Below are 18010 nucleotides of genomic sequence, written 5' to 3' on the forward strand. Positions count from 1 at the left end.
TTACAACACTTAATTGTCGAATTGAATTTCAACATAACTAAAATTATCATATCTATAATTACGGGACCAAAATTATAATTTTCTTAACAGAGATATAAATATTGATCAAGAAAAGAAAAATTGCAAATCATAGTAGTTGTGAATAAAGAAAGAATATATATGTGCCCTCATAATACCAAATGTAAAGCTATAGTCCACATGCCCTTAACAACATTCCTAAAAGCCACCAAAACTAAAGGCAAACCTTCCATTCTGCTCATGGTACTGTGTGAAGTGACTGCGTTTTAGTGCGTGAGAAAATGAAGATGTCTGATCAAAATTTTGTTGAACCAATCGTGCATCATGTTTTCTCTTCTGTACTATTCAAATTTCATTACTGAATCATCAAAAGAAACAAGAAGAAAAACAAAGTAAAGAATAGGAAACTAGACTAAAATGTCACATGAAGTATCTGTCGGAAACAAGTTTATTGTGTGTCAATACAAAGACAACATTGCCACATTTGGAACATGGATCAAGAGAAACCCTTTGAACTATGCTGTTCCTCTTGTCTTGATGCAGCTTTCAGCAATCTCCTTAGGGTCGTTGCTCATCGAGATTTTCCTCCACCCTCTTGGACAATCATCTATCGTCGCTCAAATTCTTGTAAGACATGTGTTTCTCGTATTTTCTTGCATGCATCGTAGTACCTACTGTTTCATTTAAGAGGTGAAATGGTATTTTTCGTGCTATGAAATAAGTTGTTCTACTTTGGAAAGTTGAGACTAAAATTAAGAATTACGTAAAGAGAAGGATCAGAAGTATATTCTTCGGGACGAAAAATATAGGTTTGCTTTTAAGAAATGCATTGTTGTGCATCAATATCCTCAGCAAGCTATATTACTGCGTTCATTGCTACTAGTCATTAAAACCAAGTAGCTAATTTTAACATTTTAGATTGATCACTATCACACAGGGTGGAATACTGTTCGGCCCTTCGGTATTAGGACGTGAGGATATCATGGGAACGGCCTTATTTCCTTCTAGAAGTGTTATGACACTGGAAACAACTGCCTCATTTGGTATTGTATTCTTTCTCTTTGCGATTGGCATTAGGATGAATACTAGAACGATATTCCGGCCTGGGAGGCAGGCCCTTGTCCTTGGCATCTCGAGCATGCTCATTACGCTCTTGTTTTCCTCCTCATTGGCTACAGTCTTGAAGTCTTATGTCCATATGGATGATTCACTTGCAAATGCACTTCCGTTACTCGGAGCATCTCAGTGCATAACCGCGTTCCCAAATGTTTCTTGCCTGCTCATCGAGCTCAAGATGGCCAGCAGCGATGTGGGCCGTATAGCTGCCTCAACGGCCATGTTGTGTGACTTCATCAGCACGGTTATTCTCATTGTAGTCTCTGGAATACAGCAATCCGGCTTTGATCCTCTGAAATCTGCATGTGCAATTTCATCAGCAATGCTGTTTGTGGCTGTTATGGTTTACATCATTAGGCCGATTGTGAAAGCAACAGTAAGAAGAATGCCTACTCTAGAGCCTTTGCAGGAGCAATATGTGCTCTTCTGTTTTACCGGCGTTCTGCTATCTGCACTTGTTTCAGAAATGATTGGGCAGCACTTCATGCTGGGGCCGCTGATCTTTGGCCTTGTCGTGCCTGATGGGCCGCCTTTAGGTTCACCGATGATCTCAAAACTTGATTTGCCCATCGGGAAGTTTCTTTACCCGACGTACCTCACCATTAGTGGACTAAAAACCAACATCTACAAGATTCATCTACGTTCGTTGTGGATCGTGGCGTTTCTGATCTTATTCACTTGCCTAATCAAGATTGGCGTTGTTGTACTTGCATCTCGCTTCTTGAACATATACTTTTACGACTCTGTTGTGATTGGACTTATTATAAATGGAAAAGGCATTTGTGAACTTATTATGTTCAATATGTGGAGGGACAGCGGGGTAACGAACTAAACTCACTTCATTATAAGCTGTTTCTTCAGGTTAATAGTACTAATGCTTATACTAACTACCTTCAGAAAACTCACTTGAAGACAGGTGCTAACAGATCAGGAGTTTGCTCTGAGTGTTATATCAGTGATTGGAGTGACAGCACTGGTAACTCCTCTGATAAAACTGCTCCATGATCCGTCAAAACGACACTTTCCGCTCAAGAGGAGGACCATTCAGCATACCAAGCAAGACTCTGAGTTCCGAATACTAGTCTGCATCAAGGACCAGGACAATGTACCTTGCATCATAAACATACTCGAAGCCTCAGATGCGAGAGAAGGAAGCCCTATCGCCGTCATAGCCGTCCTGCTAGAAGAGCCAGGGGGCCGAGCCACCAACATGCTCCTTGCTCATCAGTTGACACGGATTCTGCAACCAAGCAACTCCAAATCAGACCACATTATCAGTGCCCTGCACCAATACGAGCTCTGCAACCAAAGCTGCGTGACAGTACAGGTGTTCAGCGCCATCTCACACTTCCAAACGGTGCACGATGACATTTGTCGTCTGGCACTAGACCAGAGCGCCACTATCCTCATTCTCCCATTCCACAGGCACTGGGCGATTGATGGATCCATCGGGTCAACGAACCGGTCCATGCAGAACATGAACGTCAAAGTCTTGGAGAATGCACCATGCTCTGTCGGAATTCTTGTGGACCGGGGGATCCTAACCAGATCCTTGTCCATACTAAATAACCAATCCATCTACCGTGTAGCTGTGATCTACATAGGCGGTCCAGACGATGCAGAGTCACTCTTCTATGGGGCACGTATGGGACGACACAACAAGGTCACACTAACTATAATACGCTACCTACTATACCGCTACGACTCGGCTAGAGAACGAAAACAAGATAACAGCTTGATAGACGAAGTCCGGGAAGCTAACAAGGGAAACAGGAAGTTTAAATACCAAGAACATGTGGTGAAAGACGCAGTCGGCTTAGCAGCATGTCTAAGAAGTATTGACAATTGCTTTGATTTAATGTTGGTGGGAAGGAACCATCAAGCATCTGAGGTACTGATGGGGCTTGGGGATTGGAGCGAATGCCCGGAACTCGGGGTGATCGGGGATATCCTATCATCACCGGATTTCAAGAGCACCGCGTCGGTGCTGGTGGTGCAGCAGCAAAGACTACATGTAGACAAGTTGAGGAATAGAATGATGAGACCGGTGGTGATTAGCCATGAATCAGTGCATGATTTAGGAGGTAGTCGTTGAGTGGCTGTGTGTATGACCTGAGATCCTGATCCCAAGTTGGAACATTGCATATAGATATAGATAGAAATTTGTAAATCTTGAGTTTGTCAGCAGAGCAGTGGGAGTCAGGCTGGGTTTAGGGTTAAAGAAAAGGTTGAATGAGAAGCAAGCATGTGTAGAACAACAAACAATGCAATTTTGTTTTTGAGACAAAGGAACTAATAAAAATGTTAAAATACATGAGTATGGTATAATTAAGGCCTCCTCTAACCACTCAACATCAAACACATGGAGCCTATAAATTCATGTTTGAGTTATTTAAGGTAACATGCATTTATTATATTTCCATTTGAATTCACAGATCGCATATTTCTACCTCGACTTGATCTAACTTGAGCGTAGGAGAGTTTTAGTAGAATACAAACCCAACTAACCTAACATACGCATTTACTCCTTAGGATCCATTTACAACATCTGGGGTGGATACATTGTAAGCTCAGACTCGTCGAGGAAGGTAGCATATTTCGACTCAAATCAGATATAGAAAATCAGAATTATATATATCTAGTGCTTATAAAATAAAATGATAATTATTTTGTAGTCGCCATCTATGATCTATTTATAGGAATCACCATATCTTTTGAATAATTATAGAAATTATTCCTAATAACCAAAGAGATGGAATAATTTGTATAACGTTGTTGACGTTTTTGGAAAATATGCGTGTAATTTTTTAAAAAACAGGATTGATTTGTGTAAATGATGTTGATCGTTCCAATGAGTGTGTTGGTAATTTTCAAAAAACGTGAATGATTGTGTAATAGACCATAAGCTAGTGGTGTAGACGTAATTATCCCTAAACTAAAATATTTATTTAAAGGGTAAATTACAACTACCTGTACTGAGGTTTTGCATAATTGTAAATACATCCTTGTTGTTTTAGAAATGACAAATACCCCATCTGATTTTAATGTTCGTCGAACAACGAGCCAATTTCGTTAAGTTCCGTTAGGTTTTCATCCAATTTTTAAATTGAAATGACCAAAATGCCTTTTGAATTATGAGTCATAATTTTATATTTTTTTTAGAATCTTTTTATAATATTTTTATAGACTATTATTTTTAAGAATTATTTATTTTATCCACCCTCTTCTTTTTATTATTTTTCAAAAAATTTAAGCAATGGTAAAATAGTTTGTTCACCTCACAGTCTAGAGGTTATATGATTATTTTCTATTTAAGGGTGTATTCGTAAGTTTTTAAATAACGAATAAGTATTTACAATTATATTAAATTTTATAAAAAAAAATAGATGTAATTTATCCTAAATTAAAATAATAAAGATTTCAAATTTGAGATCAACCAAATAAAGAGGACTTTGACTTACCTAATACTCTTTATCAATAGGCCATTAAAACTTCTCCATAGTTGGTATGAGATTTGATGATATATTTAGATATTTCTTCTTCAACCCGTCTACTGATTTCAACCATCTACCCATCCTGATTCAAGTTGTCAACTATGTCTTCCTCTTCACAGAATTATCTGAAAATAGGTATAATTGGGTTTGGCCCTTTTGCTCAATTCTTGGTGAAAACCATGATCAAGCAAGGCCATTCCATCAGGGCAACCTCAAGATCAGATTACACTGACCTCTGCACTCAGTTGGGCGTTTCATTTTTCAGGTGCATTTCAACAAACACCTTTTCAACATTGTTTGCTAGAGATTTATACATCATTTGTGGGAATATATGTTAACAGTGAAATGAGATATTGAACAGAGATATGAATGCATTCCTTGAATCCAACAATGATGTTATACTTCTGTCCACGTCGATTCTGTCTCTGTCACAAGTGATCAAGTCACTGCCGTTGAATTGCTTAAGAAAACCAACACTCTTTGTTGATGTGCTCTCGGTGAAAGAATACCCTAGAGACCTTATGCTGCAAGTATGCGAAAACTTTCACGATCTTTCTCCTGATAATGATATTTTTTTGTGCTCATGAAAATATGTTTTGTGACGGATTCTATGTGGTTGCCCTTTTGATTATTTCTCAAAAGGTGTTGCCTAGTGATTCTGATGTGTTGTGCACACATCCAATGTTCGGCCCAGAAAGCGGGAGACATGGGTGGAAGGATCTTAGTTTCATGTATGATAAAGTTCGGATAACAAATGAAGCTACTTGCTCAAGTTTCTTGCAGATTTTTGCATCTGAGGTAGGACAAATTTATGCTGTAATGAAGAAACCAGCAGTCAAGTTTAGTAATAATTCAAAGAAATAAGACATATTAGCCTCCAAGATGTTAAATATTCGGTGTTCTTAGGTCTTATTCATGCCAATAAGGAAATTATGCGCTGGAATTGAGAAATACTTGTGAAAGAAGTGTTTAAAATTGTGCAAGCTAATACTAGAGTAGCTACCTTCCTGGCGCGAACTCAAAATCAGTTATCTGTGCATTTTTATGTCCAAGCATGTTATCTAAGTTTTGTGAATCATTAAACAGGGTTGCAAAATGATGGAGATGGCTTGTGAAGAGCACGATAAATTAGCTGCCAGGAGTCAATTCCTCACCCACACCATTGGCAGGTATTAACTTCTCATGAAGTATTGTGGTTTTGGAAAAGTTTAAAATATAGGTTAAAGGAATAATGCATGTTCTTTGTGGAACAGGGTCTTGGCAGAAATGGAAGTCGAACCAACTCCCATAGACACGAAGGGATTTCAGAAGCTGGTGGAAGTGGTAAACTCTGTTAAGTTTAGTGTAATTTGCATTACATTCTGCTTAGACCAGCCCACTCATATCAATCTCAATAAACTTCATGCTCAATTTTGTTTGGGATGATGATGGTTAGACAATGGTTTCTAGGAGCAAAAAGTGCCTCTTTCCTTCTTAGTGTGCTCCCGTCTAAGGGAAGGAAAGCAAGAGGAAGACTTCTTTCCCTTCTTTCTTTATAGTTCAAAGATCCATACTCTCTTGTTTTCATTGTGGCAGAATTCCTACCATGCCAAGATATGCATACTTCTTACTTTGTAGTCTTGCGAACAATAATGATGGAATGTAGTGCCTGATACATGTTACACTTTTGCCTAGCTTTTGATGATCCAATTCCTCAGTGAGTTGGCGGAGTTTTCCAGGAATGTTTTGGTCATTTTACCATGAATGCCATATCCTTTAATTATATAGTTTTCTATCTTAAATAATAAATCTTGATGAGTATAGGAGGAAGTCACCTCCGCACCCCGTGAGATTGTATGTTTTCTGTGTGTCATCTTGCTTTGCAGACAATTTACCTTTGTTCGTCATTCCTAACATATAATCTGTATTAGTCTGCTATAGTAGCATGCTAACAAGGGAGTACATGCAGAAGGAGAGCACATCAAGAGATAGTTTTGATCTGTTCAGCGGCTTGTTTGTCCATAATAGGTTCGCCAAACAACAGGTATGGATTATGGCTCTACTTGCATCATATATTATCTGTTGGAATTCACAAATCTGATCTACACAAAAATAACACACAGTTGAGAGAAGTAGAGCTTGCACTCGAAACGATCAAGCAACAGCTGCTCAAGAGGATGACGAACGAGGAGCTGGAACAGAGCTGAATCACTTTGCAGCTGACAATGACAAGTTTAGCCGAATGAAAACGCTCCTTTTCACGTATTCTTTTCTATTGGGAACAATTACTGGATATCTCTGTAAGATATCTCATCAAACGTTTCCAAGCTGGTACTGAAATTGAATTTGTAGATGTCAAGGATAGCAGGTTTTTGAGAGACTTGATAGTTTTGGGGCATGCATGCGTTTTCAATTAAGTAAACTTTAATCTTAAAGGAAAAGTAATATCAGTGATAGTCTATATTCAACCGCGTGTTTTAGATGAGACTATAAATCTCAGCTACGGAAAATAGATTCCATAAGAAACAGTTAAATAATATATTTCTTGAATCTATGCCAAATGCAACCATAGTTACATATTCATCTGGCGCGGATTTGTTTTCAGCCTTCTGCACTATGCACCGTTGCTAAAACTTGAGCGAACAGAAACTAGTAAAACAAAAAAGAAAAATACGAAGGCGCAGAAGTGAGAACAAGGGCTATCGTCTATTGCTTTGTTTCATCAATCTTAGAATCTTCAATCATGTTGCATTCTAATGCAGCAGAATTTGGAGAATCTGGAGCCTGAAAGTGAACATCTTCGCTCTTACGAGCCTGGAGTCCTGTATACCGTGCTAGATCAATCCATTGCTGCAGAAATAAGAGAAGATTCACATCAGCCAATTACTGTAAAGATTTCAGAGTGAAAAACAAAATAGGCTCCTTGGAAATATCAAGATTTAACAATTTTGAGAAGACTGCCATGTTTTCTTTACCTGGGTTCCCCAGTAAGAGTTGATTGTTCGAGCCACAAAAGATATCATATTTACAAGTAATGTCTGGTCGGAGAACTGCTCTGAAATCCTGTGCTCCACAATTCCTGCAATAACCTGTACGAGCAAAGGAATATTATTTTTATTACGAACTCAATGAGCAAAGAGAATTAAATAGATTATCTGAATTGCAGATTTAAAGAAGAAAAGTTCTCTATTTAGGTTCCATTAACTCCACCTTTTAAGTAGAGGTATATCCAAATAAAGTTCATGATGGTAGCAAGAATGTTTTGCAAAGCAACACCACTGTTTGATTATCAACAAATGGCTATACATCACAAACTATCCATACTAGCAAATCATTGTTTAATGATTTGCAGCTGAAAATTAACAGGATGAGGACTTCACTTCTGGAACTAGAGGGATCATGGCTTAGGCAAAAAATATTATACACAGGGACGAACAAAGAAATGTGGGAGAAGGAAAAAAAGCACATCAAAACTTATTGGCAGACCTAATGCAACAGCCTCAAACTAGTAGCCGTTTACAACGAAAGTGCAACGAGTGCAGCATACAACCATTCACATTTACAGGAAAACAAAATATTACATAGTTCCTTTTCAATAAACAAGAAAATGTTAAATAGAGGTAAGAAATCTAATGTTTATGAGAAAAACGACACTTACCTGATAACGCAGATTGGCTGAGGTTCCAAGAAATGATCCATACACAAGTGCTGTTTTTAGTATAGGTGATCGTTTATTTTGTTGCTTGCTAGCAAGGGTTGGATTAAGAAACTTCCGTATTGTATACAATATATTGGAGGAAGCCACTGCTCCAATGCTAGAAATGAATCCAACACCAGCCAGTTTAAAACCACCAACAAGTACTGATGCAATTCTGTGACTCAACGTCCAGTCCTTCCCTGCAAGATTTTTCTGAAAAGCATTATCTGGTATGGACCCTAAAAGACCTTTTAATGCTTCCATGCTGCCGGGTGCATTAACGTCATCCACATTCGAGAGAAATGACAATGTTGGGGCTGGAAGCCATACAGTGAAAAAATCAACTACTATTCCCCTTAGTGTATCGGTGACAACATAATCAAGCTCTTCAAAGAAATTCTCTTTACGCCTCTCATACTGTGCTAGGAGGGTAGTTGTAATTGAGATGGTTTCTTCTATGGCTAATCTATGTAGAAATTTTGGATCAGCTAACAGTCTCTCCCTGAAACCCTGTGCATTAAAACAACATGTCAGGTAGAAATACTTTTCACGTGACATTTGACCTTAACCAATGTGATCAAATTGGAGAGTCCAAGAAAGATCAAATAAAGTATACCTGGAAATGATGAGTCAATTCTGATATAATAGGATATTGCTCTAAATCAAAAAAGTTTTGAAGCACTTCTGGTGACACCAGGCCAAGATCTAGTCCATCTTGAAGGTCCTGAAAAGCTCATAATTCGTCTTGATATTATGGAGTGCGACATACAAATATAACTTCCTAGTACAACTTGCAGGCTTTAACATGACAACATATGGAGCCTTTTAATTTTTCTGATAATCAAAAGTTTCAAGATAATAGTTAAAAGAATAGCTTGCCTATTCTCTAACAGTAGCAATTCATTGGCTCCTTCCACCCTATACCATTTTCTTGAGAAAAAAAAAAACTCAATGTAATTGTGAATCTGGAACGCATAAGGTTAAAATTGTTAACTTGACCAGAGAAAGGACACACTATAAACGGAGTTTCTATTTGTTGTCAGATACATTAAAATGCTCTGCTCAGTATTAAGCCCTCAAATTTAAAGTTTCATGTTAACTAGCTTTCTTGCATCATCTTATGCATGATGCACATTAACACCTTCTTCAAGCTGTGTTATGCTATTTATTCCTCTGGACACAGAGGCAAAGGAGTTCTATGCTAAGGTTTTTTTAAATGATAGCACTTGTAAAAGAAAAAAAGAAAATAAAAGGGAATTATAAAGCCTACCCAAGATCCTTCCTTAACTTGTCCGCAGCAGTTTAAAGATTTTGAATAACAGCCCAAAAAATATGTGGAACACTAAGCAGCTGTTTCAGGAACAAACCTGGGGTAAGGCATCTCTCTTTCTACCCGCCGCATTCATAATTCGAGCAATTTCCGCACGATCAAAGCAATTTCTACTGCAAGGTCTTGCTGCAGAATACCACAAGAAATCTGCAACAGGGACTTCACCCTCTCGTCGTATGTCTTGTCGTTCAGGGTCAAGTAGTATAACCACTTGCTTTTTCTTTTGAATTTTCCTTGAAATCCTCGCTGGTAGCCCAGTTCCTCTTGACCCATATGTGACATGGCTAGCACCTGTCACTACAACGAGCATGCCAATGGATTCACCATCCTTCACCGCTTGTAAGATGACCTGGGACATTGCATAATCCTCAACAGCTCTTGCTTGTACAGAAAGATATGACCTTGGACCGTAAAGAGCAGATTGATTGGGAAAGTTTATGTCTATTGATGATCTCCTGGAGATAGAAGGGAATCCTGAGATGAAACCTGAGCCAGCTGGAGGAGCATATTTTGTACGATCAACCTTAGAAAGCCCACTAACACCTCCAGCTTGCACTGTTCGTAGAACCTATCCGACCAATAAGACCAGATAAATATCAAGTCCAATCAGAGATTCGCATTGTCAATATATGAAGCTTAGATAACATGATTGACATAAAGATGGGTGTAGAAGGAATAGTAACAAATAACAATGCAAAACTTCTAAAAACTACCCAATAAACACAGGAAACAAGCCTCCACAAAGAACTGTTCTCCACGAACAGTCATGCTTGCACGCTATTTGTTTCTTTCTCTTCTTTTTCTTTTTCATTTTATAGAATATGTAGTTTCGCTCCCAAGAATTTTAGCCAATACTAAATAACAGAACTCTCGTTGTCCATTAAACATACGGAAGCAATTAGTACCTCAAGTGGCACGCCACATGCAACCAGTCGAATCCCATTCTCTTGGCAGTAAGTTAATAAAGGCTCATATTCTTGCCAACGTTCGGGCGGCCAATGTGTTACAAAAGATTTTAGGGTGTCTGCGTCAATCCTGCCACAAGTTACAAATTCTCAAAACAAGATGTGCACATGTTTAGCATATCAGAGAACCTAGTGGAGAGTATGAAGAACTGTCACCAGCATGGAGGGGCATAGAGGATGTAGAGGGCGATGGTGACATCAAAAAGAGTATATCATTCTAAAAATATTCCAACAAATATATGTTTTAGAATGATCTTCTTTAAGATGTTAATGCCAATATTACAAAAAGGTAAACATAAAAAAACATTTCATCGCCACCAAATATCTCAAAGAAATAAACAAATCAACATCTTAGAATAGAACTCATTCAAGTTAAAGAACGATATGTATCAAAAAAATAATTAACTGCGATTTAATCTAACATGACAATGCTGCTTATTCCAATATCTACTAACAACGCTATTAAATAGACTACTGCGGCAGTAGGTTCTCCAATCCATATTTTCATTATGCATCAACCGCACAAGACTCCAAGCATTTGATGAACTTGAAAATTCTAGAACAATAACCACCTAATATTGAATTAGAAATCAAACCTTTTCTCCATATACTGATTGAGCTGTTCCTGCAAGCCACAAGGAATAGCTTCCAAAGCCAAAGACATAGGCCTCTCAGCTTCCACGCACCTCCTTCTCAAAATTTTAACAATCTCAAGCTCCAGCTCTTTATCATCACGGATCGGAACCTGCTCCGCCTCCCCTAAATACACAATCTCCGCATCCATCATCTTCTCCCACACCTTCTTCTTGTCCTTTCCCAAAGCCATCGGCTCTCCAATTACCGTAGCGTCATATATCCTCGAATTTATCACCTCCTCCTTCGCCGCCGGATCCGCTTCCACCTCAGCCGTCGAGCTCACAGCCACCTGCTGCGGTAGCTCCGGAGTCCGCGCTTCGCCTTCCAAAGCCGGCTTCTCGTCGGCCTTGGCCACCGCGGAGCGAAACGCATAAGCTCCTGCCGCCAGGAACGGAGTAATAAGCACATCGCGCCGCTTCGGTTGACATTCCTCGCCGGAGTACCGGCGAAGGCGGCGGCAACTAACCGAAAAGCTTAGGTAGCGCCGGCAACTGGCGCAATTTCTGTAACTGCGAGGGATTAGATAGAACCCCGGAGGCTTAACAGTAGACACATCCATATGTTGTTCGGGTGCGACGGATGCAGCGCTACATCTTTTCTGGTGAGCGGCGAGATCCAATTGGTAGGAGGATGTACTACTACTTTACTGTTTGCTGCTTTCGGGGACTTCTGACGTGGAATGTACGTGGATGGATAGTAGTTTGACTTGTTGATGGGGCTCAAAGGTACAACTTCACCATACATTTGGCGTTGTGCACGTGATTGTACTTTTCAATTTCTCTTTTGTTTTTTTCTTTTTTTATTTTGACATGGAAAATGCAATTGTATTTCTAACGTTATTTAGAAAGTGTTTTTATTGTTAGTCAACGCAAATTCAATTTGTGAATTTGAGGTCCATAATTTAAGAGATAATAAATTCAAACTTTGGAAAGAAAGAGAAAATACTTGGAAAAAGAAAACTTGTTTTTTATGAGCTGAATTGAAAATAATTCAATATAATTAAATCCATTTTACATAATAAGCAGCAGCAGCACCTGAATCTAATGTTTCACTACTCGGAATCATTCAATTATACAACAAAAAGCAAAGACCCACAAACCACAAGAAGAGAACCCAGTAAAAGAGAAGCAAAGATCAGCCGCCGAAGCCGTACAGTGTGCGGCCCTGCCTCTTCAAAGCATAGACAACGTCCATGGCGGTGACCGTCTTCCTCCTGGCGTGCTCGGTGTAGGTCACGGCGTCTCTGATGACGTTCTCCAGGAATATCTTGAGAACTCCCCTCGTCTCCTCGTATATCAGACCGCTGATTCTCTTCACTCCGCCTCTCCTCGCCAGACGCCGGATCGCCGGCTTCGTTATGCCCTGGATGTTGTCGCGGAGCACCTTACGGTGTCGTTTCGCTCCGCCCTTGCCCAGCCCCTTGCCTCCCTTCCCACGTCCCGACATTTTTCACCGACAGAAACGGAGGGATGAAATCTTGAAGGGGTAATTGCCTGTGAATTGTGAAAATGGGGAAGATTAGTTCTGGGTTAAATAGAGAGGAGAGAATCGTTTTCCGGATGATTTGAATTTTTGGTTTCAGGGTTTTTGGCGCAAATTGTTTGAGCTTTTGGGTTTTGGATTTGGGATTGATGGACGGCCAGGATGACTATCCGCGTGATTTGGTGGGATTGGATTTTAGCCGTACATACCATGAGATCGACGGAGGAGAATCATTTACTGTTCTACATATGCTGGATCGATGACGTGGATTTGCTTTGGGTGATTAGGGCTGAATAAAGTTACGGGCTAATTTGAGGAATTTTGGTTTGAACTTTGACTTCGCAAATTTCTATCATAATCCATTAGTAATACTTATGTTACAAATAATCCAATCAAAGGTTGTGTTTGCAATGATTGATTTGATTCAGTTAAGAATTTAAATAATAGATTTCAAATTTTTTGAGTTCCAAAATCATATATTTGAAATATGATATGAGATTTAAAATTAATTTAGGTATATAATTTTAGATTATTATCTAGTCGATTCCGGCTCATCAATAGGCTTGAAATATATGATTAATTCAATGAATGGCTTAAAATTTATTGATTTATTTTATGAACCATACAAGTCAAATCGATGAATCTCAACTATTAATTTGAAATCCGCAAATTAAAATTAATTTATCCAAACGCACTTTAAAATCATTCAAGACTATGTTCCATACTCTTTAGTCCACATGGAATTTTTCCAATCAATATCAAATTATTGCCATAAAATTGAAATATAATATTATCAAAATTCCAAGTGGATATACGTAATGATTAGATTTACTTGACTTGAAATTATTTTTCACACTTCCGAATGCTCTTTTATTTTATCTGTGATGTGCATGTGTGAGGAGGCTCAATCCAAGAAGATAAGAACATTTGTGGCAGTCCAACCCTTAACACCTAATATACTTGCTCTAGCAGCCCAAAGAGCCAAATAGTCCAAAAAGGAGGACGGAGGCTCAAGACACCCTTAAACTCAACCTATGATCATGACACAATAAGGACAATCGGCCCAAAAGACCCGTAAACCTGACAACTCCCTCTCCCCACGTGGCGTGCAGCTGACTTCACTTGTTCCATAAACCCATTTACACATAAGGAATGGAATGGATTTGGGGCTTGAAAATTTGCAATTTACTCCTTCAAGTATTGGGATAATATTCTTGGTCTATTGAAATCTATTTTTGCAATTAGATCATACAAAAATTGGTTGGAATTTGCTAATTTCATCATAAAATATCATGTGACTTGTACGTGATCTAAAATACATTAATCCTATTATAAAATCATATCATTATTTTGATTGAATTCCCCAATTTATTTGAGTTACGTACAAATCATGTCAAATAAAATTGGCAAATTTTCGCAAATTTTATTTCAATATGCCCAACTTTTTAGTTATAAGACCTAATTATACCACCTCATATTACATGGTAAAATTTGCATTTTTCCCCACAAAAGACCACATTTGGAATGTTTATCACACTACAAAGTAAATACCCAATTTTTTTTATCCATCATTCAGCCGATTGAAATATACACTTCATTAAATTTGTTAATTTATCTTAAACCACATAATGAATTGACCCCTACCCACCATTTATCCTATGTTAAAAAGTAAACCACCCCTAAATTTTAGACATAGTTGATCGATATTTTTCTTAAATTATATATCAATCGCACTATAAATATGTTGCACTTATTATATTATTAGTTCACGTACCTTTCAACTCGATTTGGATCAGAATTTCCCGTGTTAGTGGTCATGATAAGCTAAACCAAAGTGAGACAAACCACTTCTCTGAACTCCAACCTCCTACTCTCGGTATAGAAAGTCCTGTGCTTATTAGGCCAATACGTCAACCAAATCCAACCCTTTATCTCCCACTCCATACTCCTCCCCATGCACCCCTTATCCACCTTCCAACTCACTCTCTCCCCATACTCATCCCCCGCAAAGATCACTCCTCCTTGCCTCGTGAACGGCCTCTGCGCGCTCGAGTACCGGTTCTTGAACCACGCCTTGGGGTGAAGCATCGCAAACTTGGACGGCTTTGACGAGAACACCTCTCTCCCGTCCACCGAGTCGTGCAGAAACCAGTTCAGAATCGCGGTGTTCCCATAGACGGATTGCTCGAACTTCCAGGGCTTGAGGCTGGTTGTGACGGTCTCGCCGGCTGAGAAGTGGAGGCCTACTGCGTTTGGAGGCTGGAATGATGCTTCGACGCCCTTTTCTAGGCCGATCTCTCGGGGGGGATTCTCTGAGGATTTGCTCACTGATATGCTTATGACGTTGGCCTGCAGGGTGGCCGGAGTGATCTGGAGAGATATTCGTGACGGGAAGTGCTTTTCGGAAGTTCCGGCGCCGCGTTCTTGGAGGAGAGTGTCCGTCAGGAGCTTGACGACATCGCACCTGATCAAGTATAATTAAACATGTCAATTCAACATTTAATTTGTTTTCTTTACCGTGTTGAGGTTGGAGAAAAAATAAAATTAAATGTTAGTTGAAATTTAAACTTTTAAAAATATTGAATAAATAGATAATATTCAAAGTAAATAAATATGGAAATTATTTGAAAATTGTGGGAACCAAGAATGATAAATTTTAATCCGGATCCTAAATCAATTGTATGATACGTATAATATATTTATTGTATGATTAATGTACAATTCAATAAAAGTGACCAATCATATGACAAGTATATTCTACTTATTATATGATATAGTGTGCTTCGATACTAAGTATCCAAATTAATCCTAAGGTTAACTTCAAATAACATCCTACTTTGTGATCGCGAAATGTAATTGCATGCATTTCATCTTTTTTGGAAAAATACTAATAAATACAAATATATACATATATATAACGTGACCCTTGAATTTTGGGGAGAGAAAAAGTTGATCATCACAATTTCCATATCTACATGAGATTTTTTATTGCAAATCCTATTTCATTAATTTCTACTCCATCCAATATACACATGCCACATATATAAAAGTTTTCTCTAAATAAAAAATATGAATTTATCCTTATATATATGATGTGTGTATATTGAATTGAGTGAAAATGAAATAAGGTTTACAATAAAATTCTAATCCATCCCATATCATGACGTCCCGTTGCCCTTTTTCCAAAATTCAGGCTCATGCTGTATTTTTTTCTTTTAGTAGGTTTTTGTCTGTTATTAATTTTAAGTACAGTAATAGAAAGAAAATATAACATTTAATCACGGTTAATTGCTATGATTAATAATAAATAGATATTGACCACAATAACATAACGGTTGTGCCCGTAATTTTTTAGAGTGTGGCTAAAATAGTTTCTCATGGCTAAAACCCGTGATAAAAAATATTTTTCATCGTAGATAATATAATTCTTTGCATTGATTTTATACCCAATAGTTAATAATAGTTATCCACCACGACTTTAAGTCACAATCATTAAAAGTGTAGGCAATTATATTTTTTTTTGTTTCTAGTGGTGATATATTGGATTTAACCCTATAAATATACGTAATGATAGAGATCTCCTAGATATATGTGGATTACAAAATAAAATTATTAATGTTTAGAAATGAAATGGGATCATTTTCAATTATGTTTAGGTTACAAATATTACCTTATATTATCTGTGTTGACCATGACTTCAATCCACTTCTCTTGAACTGCCACCCTATAGTTCAACTGTATTACACCCTCAAGCTGGTGATAGTTAAGAGAAAACAGCAGACGATCGTCGGGCGAACCACCGCTGCACTTGTCGACGTTCATGGCCATCACCGGACAGTACAATTGAACTTTCCATAGCCCAAACGTCGACAACGAGTAGGAAAACAATGGAGACAGCCTTCTCAGTGCAACATTATTCGCTGCCCGATCAATCTCTGTAATCCAGTTAGTAATCGCAAGATTTATGGAGCGCATCCACTGCTCTTCTATGTTAGACCCCAAAACCCTCATCAGAAGCCTGGAAACTCCTCTGGATTTCCGGCATGCAAAGTTGTCTCTGAGGGTGTTCAGACACGACCCGCGTAGATCGGTAGGCGCTTCGTAGATGCAGATGATGAAAGTGAGGCTGAGAAACGAGAAGTTGAAGATGTCTTTCATCAGGCTGTCGTTTTCGGAGTATGTTTGTGGGATTTTGACAGGGAGTGGGCTTTTATTCGGGCAGTATTTCAAGACGTCTTCGATGAAATTAGTAACGAGGGTGTGAAGTGCGTCGTTGTCGTTGTCGTCTGGTAGTATTTTCTTGGATGTCCAGAGGAAGACAGGGAGGTTGTAGTCTGCAGATATGGAGAGGGTGACACAGGAGTTGTGATTAGGGTTATTGATTGAGAGCTTGAGGGAAGGCTGAGATGAAGAAGAAGAAGAAGAAGGGCATAGGTTGATGGAGTTAATGTTGTCTGATTTTGGTGGAAGGTTTTGACTAATCCAAGAAAAGACATCTGGGAAAGAAGGAAAAGCCATGAGGATTTTTGGTGTGTGGGTGTGAATTTGTAGCAGGATGGGATTCTGTATTTAAAGATATATCATATAGAAAAGCAAATATTCTGCTAAAAGCACATATCGAAAATGTGCAAGGAAAGAACTGTCTTAATTATATATATGTTTGGAGGCGGGGAATAAAGTTGTGTGAATTGATGAGTAGTGAATGAAGAAGTTAATAATGTTTGTCCATTGATCCACCAATACTAACCGTGTGGGTTTCTGGTTTCTTGTGCGGAATTTTTATGTTTGATGTGAAATACTACAGCAAAAACATGTTCCAACTAAGACACAAAACTATTCTTTTCTTGTTACTATTTCAACCGTGTCTTTACGATTCTGTTTGCTCTGTTGAATATGGATGGATTGGATCTATGATATGTCAATATACTGCATTTATATAGTACGTTAATTTGGGGTCTGTCTATTTCGGCAGGGCTGGCGGATGCAGGTGCGGGATTAGGTTGAATATCTATTCCAGCCTAAAGAGACCTAGTCCTCCAATCTTAGCCAAATTCAATCAAATTACTTGTGCGCGGATCTTACTGTTATACCTCCAAACCGCCAACACTATAAGAAAATATGATTTAGTAATAAATTATCAAATGACAAATTTAAAGTTATCGTTGAAAATATATATTAAGTGACAATAATTTTTATCTTGTCACTGTATAATTATTAGTAACAAAAATTATGGACAAAATTATCACTAAATAAAATTAATTTCATATCTATATTAACAACATAATATATAGTG

The 18010-nt window shown here is 38.3% G+C and overlaps 5 protein-coding genes across 5 annotated transcripts; 2 read left to right on the plus strand and 3 right to left on the minus strand.

Annotated features, from left to right (window-relative positions):
• The first annotated feature begins 964 nt into the window (after positions 1–964).
• LOC105160835 (cation/H(+) antiporter 15) lies at positions 965–3229 on the plus strand. Its single transcript, XM_011078334.3, has 2 exons — positions 965–1954; positions 2051–3229. The coding sequence occupies exons 1-2, from the start codon at positions 1001–1003 to the stop codon at positions 3227–3229; spliced, it is 2133 nt and encodes a 710-aa protein (XP_011076636.2). The 5' UTR covers positions 965–1000.
• A 1387-nt stretch (positions 3230–4616) lies between these two features.
• Positions 4617–7075, plus strand: LOC105160837 (arogenate dehydrogenase 1, chloroplastic). Its single transcript, XM_011078336.3, has 7 exons — positions 4617–4893; positions 4990–5158; positions 5271–5426; positions 5715–5797; positions 5882–5951; positions 6577–6651; positions 6731–7075. The coding sequence occupies exons 1-7, from the start codon at positions 4730–4732 to the stop codon at positions 6812–6814; spliced, it is 801 nt and encodes a 266-aa protein (XP_011076638.1). The 5' UTR covers positions 4617–4729; the 3' UTR covers positions 6815–7075.
• Positions 7076–7121: 46 nt separating this feature from the next.
• LOC105160836 (protein RETICULATA-RELATED 5, chloroplastic) lies at positions 7122–11906 on the minus strand. The gene is made up of 7 exons (XM_011078335.3): positions 11196–11906; positions 10540–10669; positions 9672–10202; positions 8921–9028; positions 8266–8814; positions 7583–7696; positions 7122–7457 (listed from the first exon to the last, which is right to left on the minus strand). The coding sequence occupies exons 1-7, from the start codon at positions 11792–11794 to the stop codon at positions 7314–7316; spliced, it is 2175 nt and encodes a 724-aa protein (XP_011076637.1). The 5' UTR covers positions 11795–11906; the 3' UTR covers positions 7122–7313.
• Positions 11907–12180: 274 nt separating this feature from the next.
• LOC105160839 (histone H4) lies at positions 12181–12818 on the minus strand. Its single transcript, XM_011078337.3, has one exon. The coding sequence runs from the start codon at positions 12679–12681 to the stop codon at positions 12370–12372; it is 312 nt and encodes a 103-aa protein (XP_011076639.1). The 5' UTR covers positions 12682–12818; the 3' UTR covers positions 12181–12369.
• A 742-nt stretch (positions 12819–13560) lies between these two features.
• On the minus strand, positions 13561–17319 carry LOC105160840 (uncharacterized). The gene is made up of 2 exons (XM_011078338.3): positions 16388–17319; positions 13561–15181 (listed from the first exon to the last, which is right to left on the minus strand). The coding sequence occupies exons 1-2, from the start codon at positions 17233–17235 to the stop codon at positions 14542–14544; spliced, it is 1488 nt and encodes a 495-aa protein (XP_011076640.1). The 5' UTR covers positions 17236–17319; the 3' UTR covers positions 13561–14541.
• Between the last annotated feature and the right edge of the window lie 691 nt (positions 17320–18010).

This window comes from Sesamum indicum, linkage group LG4, assembly GCF_026168435.1.
Source record: "Sesamum indicum cultivar Baizhima isolate 11 linkage group LG4, ASM2616843v1, whole genome shotgun sequence".
In the NCBI taxonomy this organism is placed as follows: Eukaryota; Viridiplantae; Streptophyta; class Magnoliopsida; order Lamiales; family Pedaliaceae; genus Sesamum; species Sesamum indicum.

What these genes read in the sequence shown, in the direction of transcription:
- LOC105160835 (XM_011078334.3), top strand. Translation starts at nt 1,001, where the DNA reads ATGGGAACGGCCTTATTTCCTTCTAGAAGTGTTATGACACTGGAAACA. An exon ending in ATATGTGGAGGGACAGCGGG is followed by an intron (nt 1,955 to 2,050) that starts GTAACGAACTAA and finishes ACTTGAAGACAG; the next exon opens with GTGCTAACAGATCAGGAGTT.
- LOC105160837 (XM_011078336.3), top strand. Translation starts at nt 4,730, where the DNA reads ATGTCTTCCTCTTCACAGAATTATCTGAAAATAGGTATAATTGGGTTT. An exon ending in TGCAGATTTTTGCATCTGAG is followed by an intron (nt 5,427 to 5,714) that starts GTAGGACAAATT and finishes ATCATTAAACAG; the next exon opens with GGTTGCAAAATGATGGAGAT. An exon ending in TTCAGAAGCTGGTGGAAGTG is followed by an intron (nt 5,952 to 6,576) that starts GTAAACTCTGTT and finishes GAGTACATGCAG; the next exon opens with AAGGAGAGCACATCAAGAGA.
- LOC105160836 (XM_011078335.3), bottom strand. Translation starts at nt 11,794, where the DNA reads ATGGATGTGTCTACTGTTAAGCCTCCGGGGTTCTATCTAATCCCTCGC. An exon ending in CATGTGGCGTGCCACTTGAG is followed by an intron (nt 10,203 to 10,539) that starts GTACTAATTGCT and finishes TTGGTCGGATAG; the next exon opens with GTTCTACGAACAGTGCAAGC. An exon ending in CAGCCAATCTGCGTTATCAG is followed by an intron (nt 7,697 to 8,265) that starts GTAAGTGTCGTT and finishes TTGCTCGTACAG; the next exon opens with GTTATTGCAGGAATTGTGGA.
- LOC105160839 (XM_011078337.3), bottom strand. Translation starts at nt 12,681, where the DNA reads ATGTCGGGACGTGGGAAGGGAGGCAAGGGGCTGGGCAAGGGCGGAGCG.
- LOC105160840 (XM_011078338.3), bottom strand. Translation starts at nt 17,235, where the DNA reads ATGGCTTTTCCTTCTTTCCCAGATGTCTTTTCTTGGATTAGTCAAAAC. An exon ending in GTCAACACAGATAATATAAG is followed by an intron (nt 15,182 to 16,387) that starts GTAATATTTGTA and finishes ATACTTGATCAG; the next exon opens with GTGCGATGTCGTCAAGCTCC.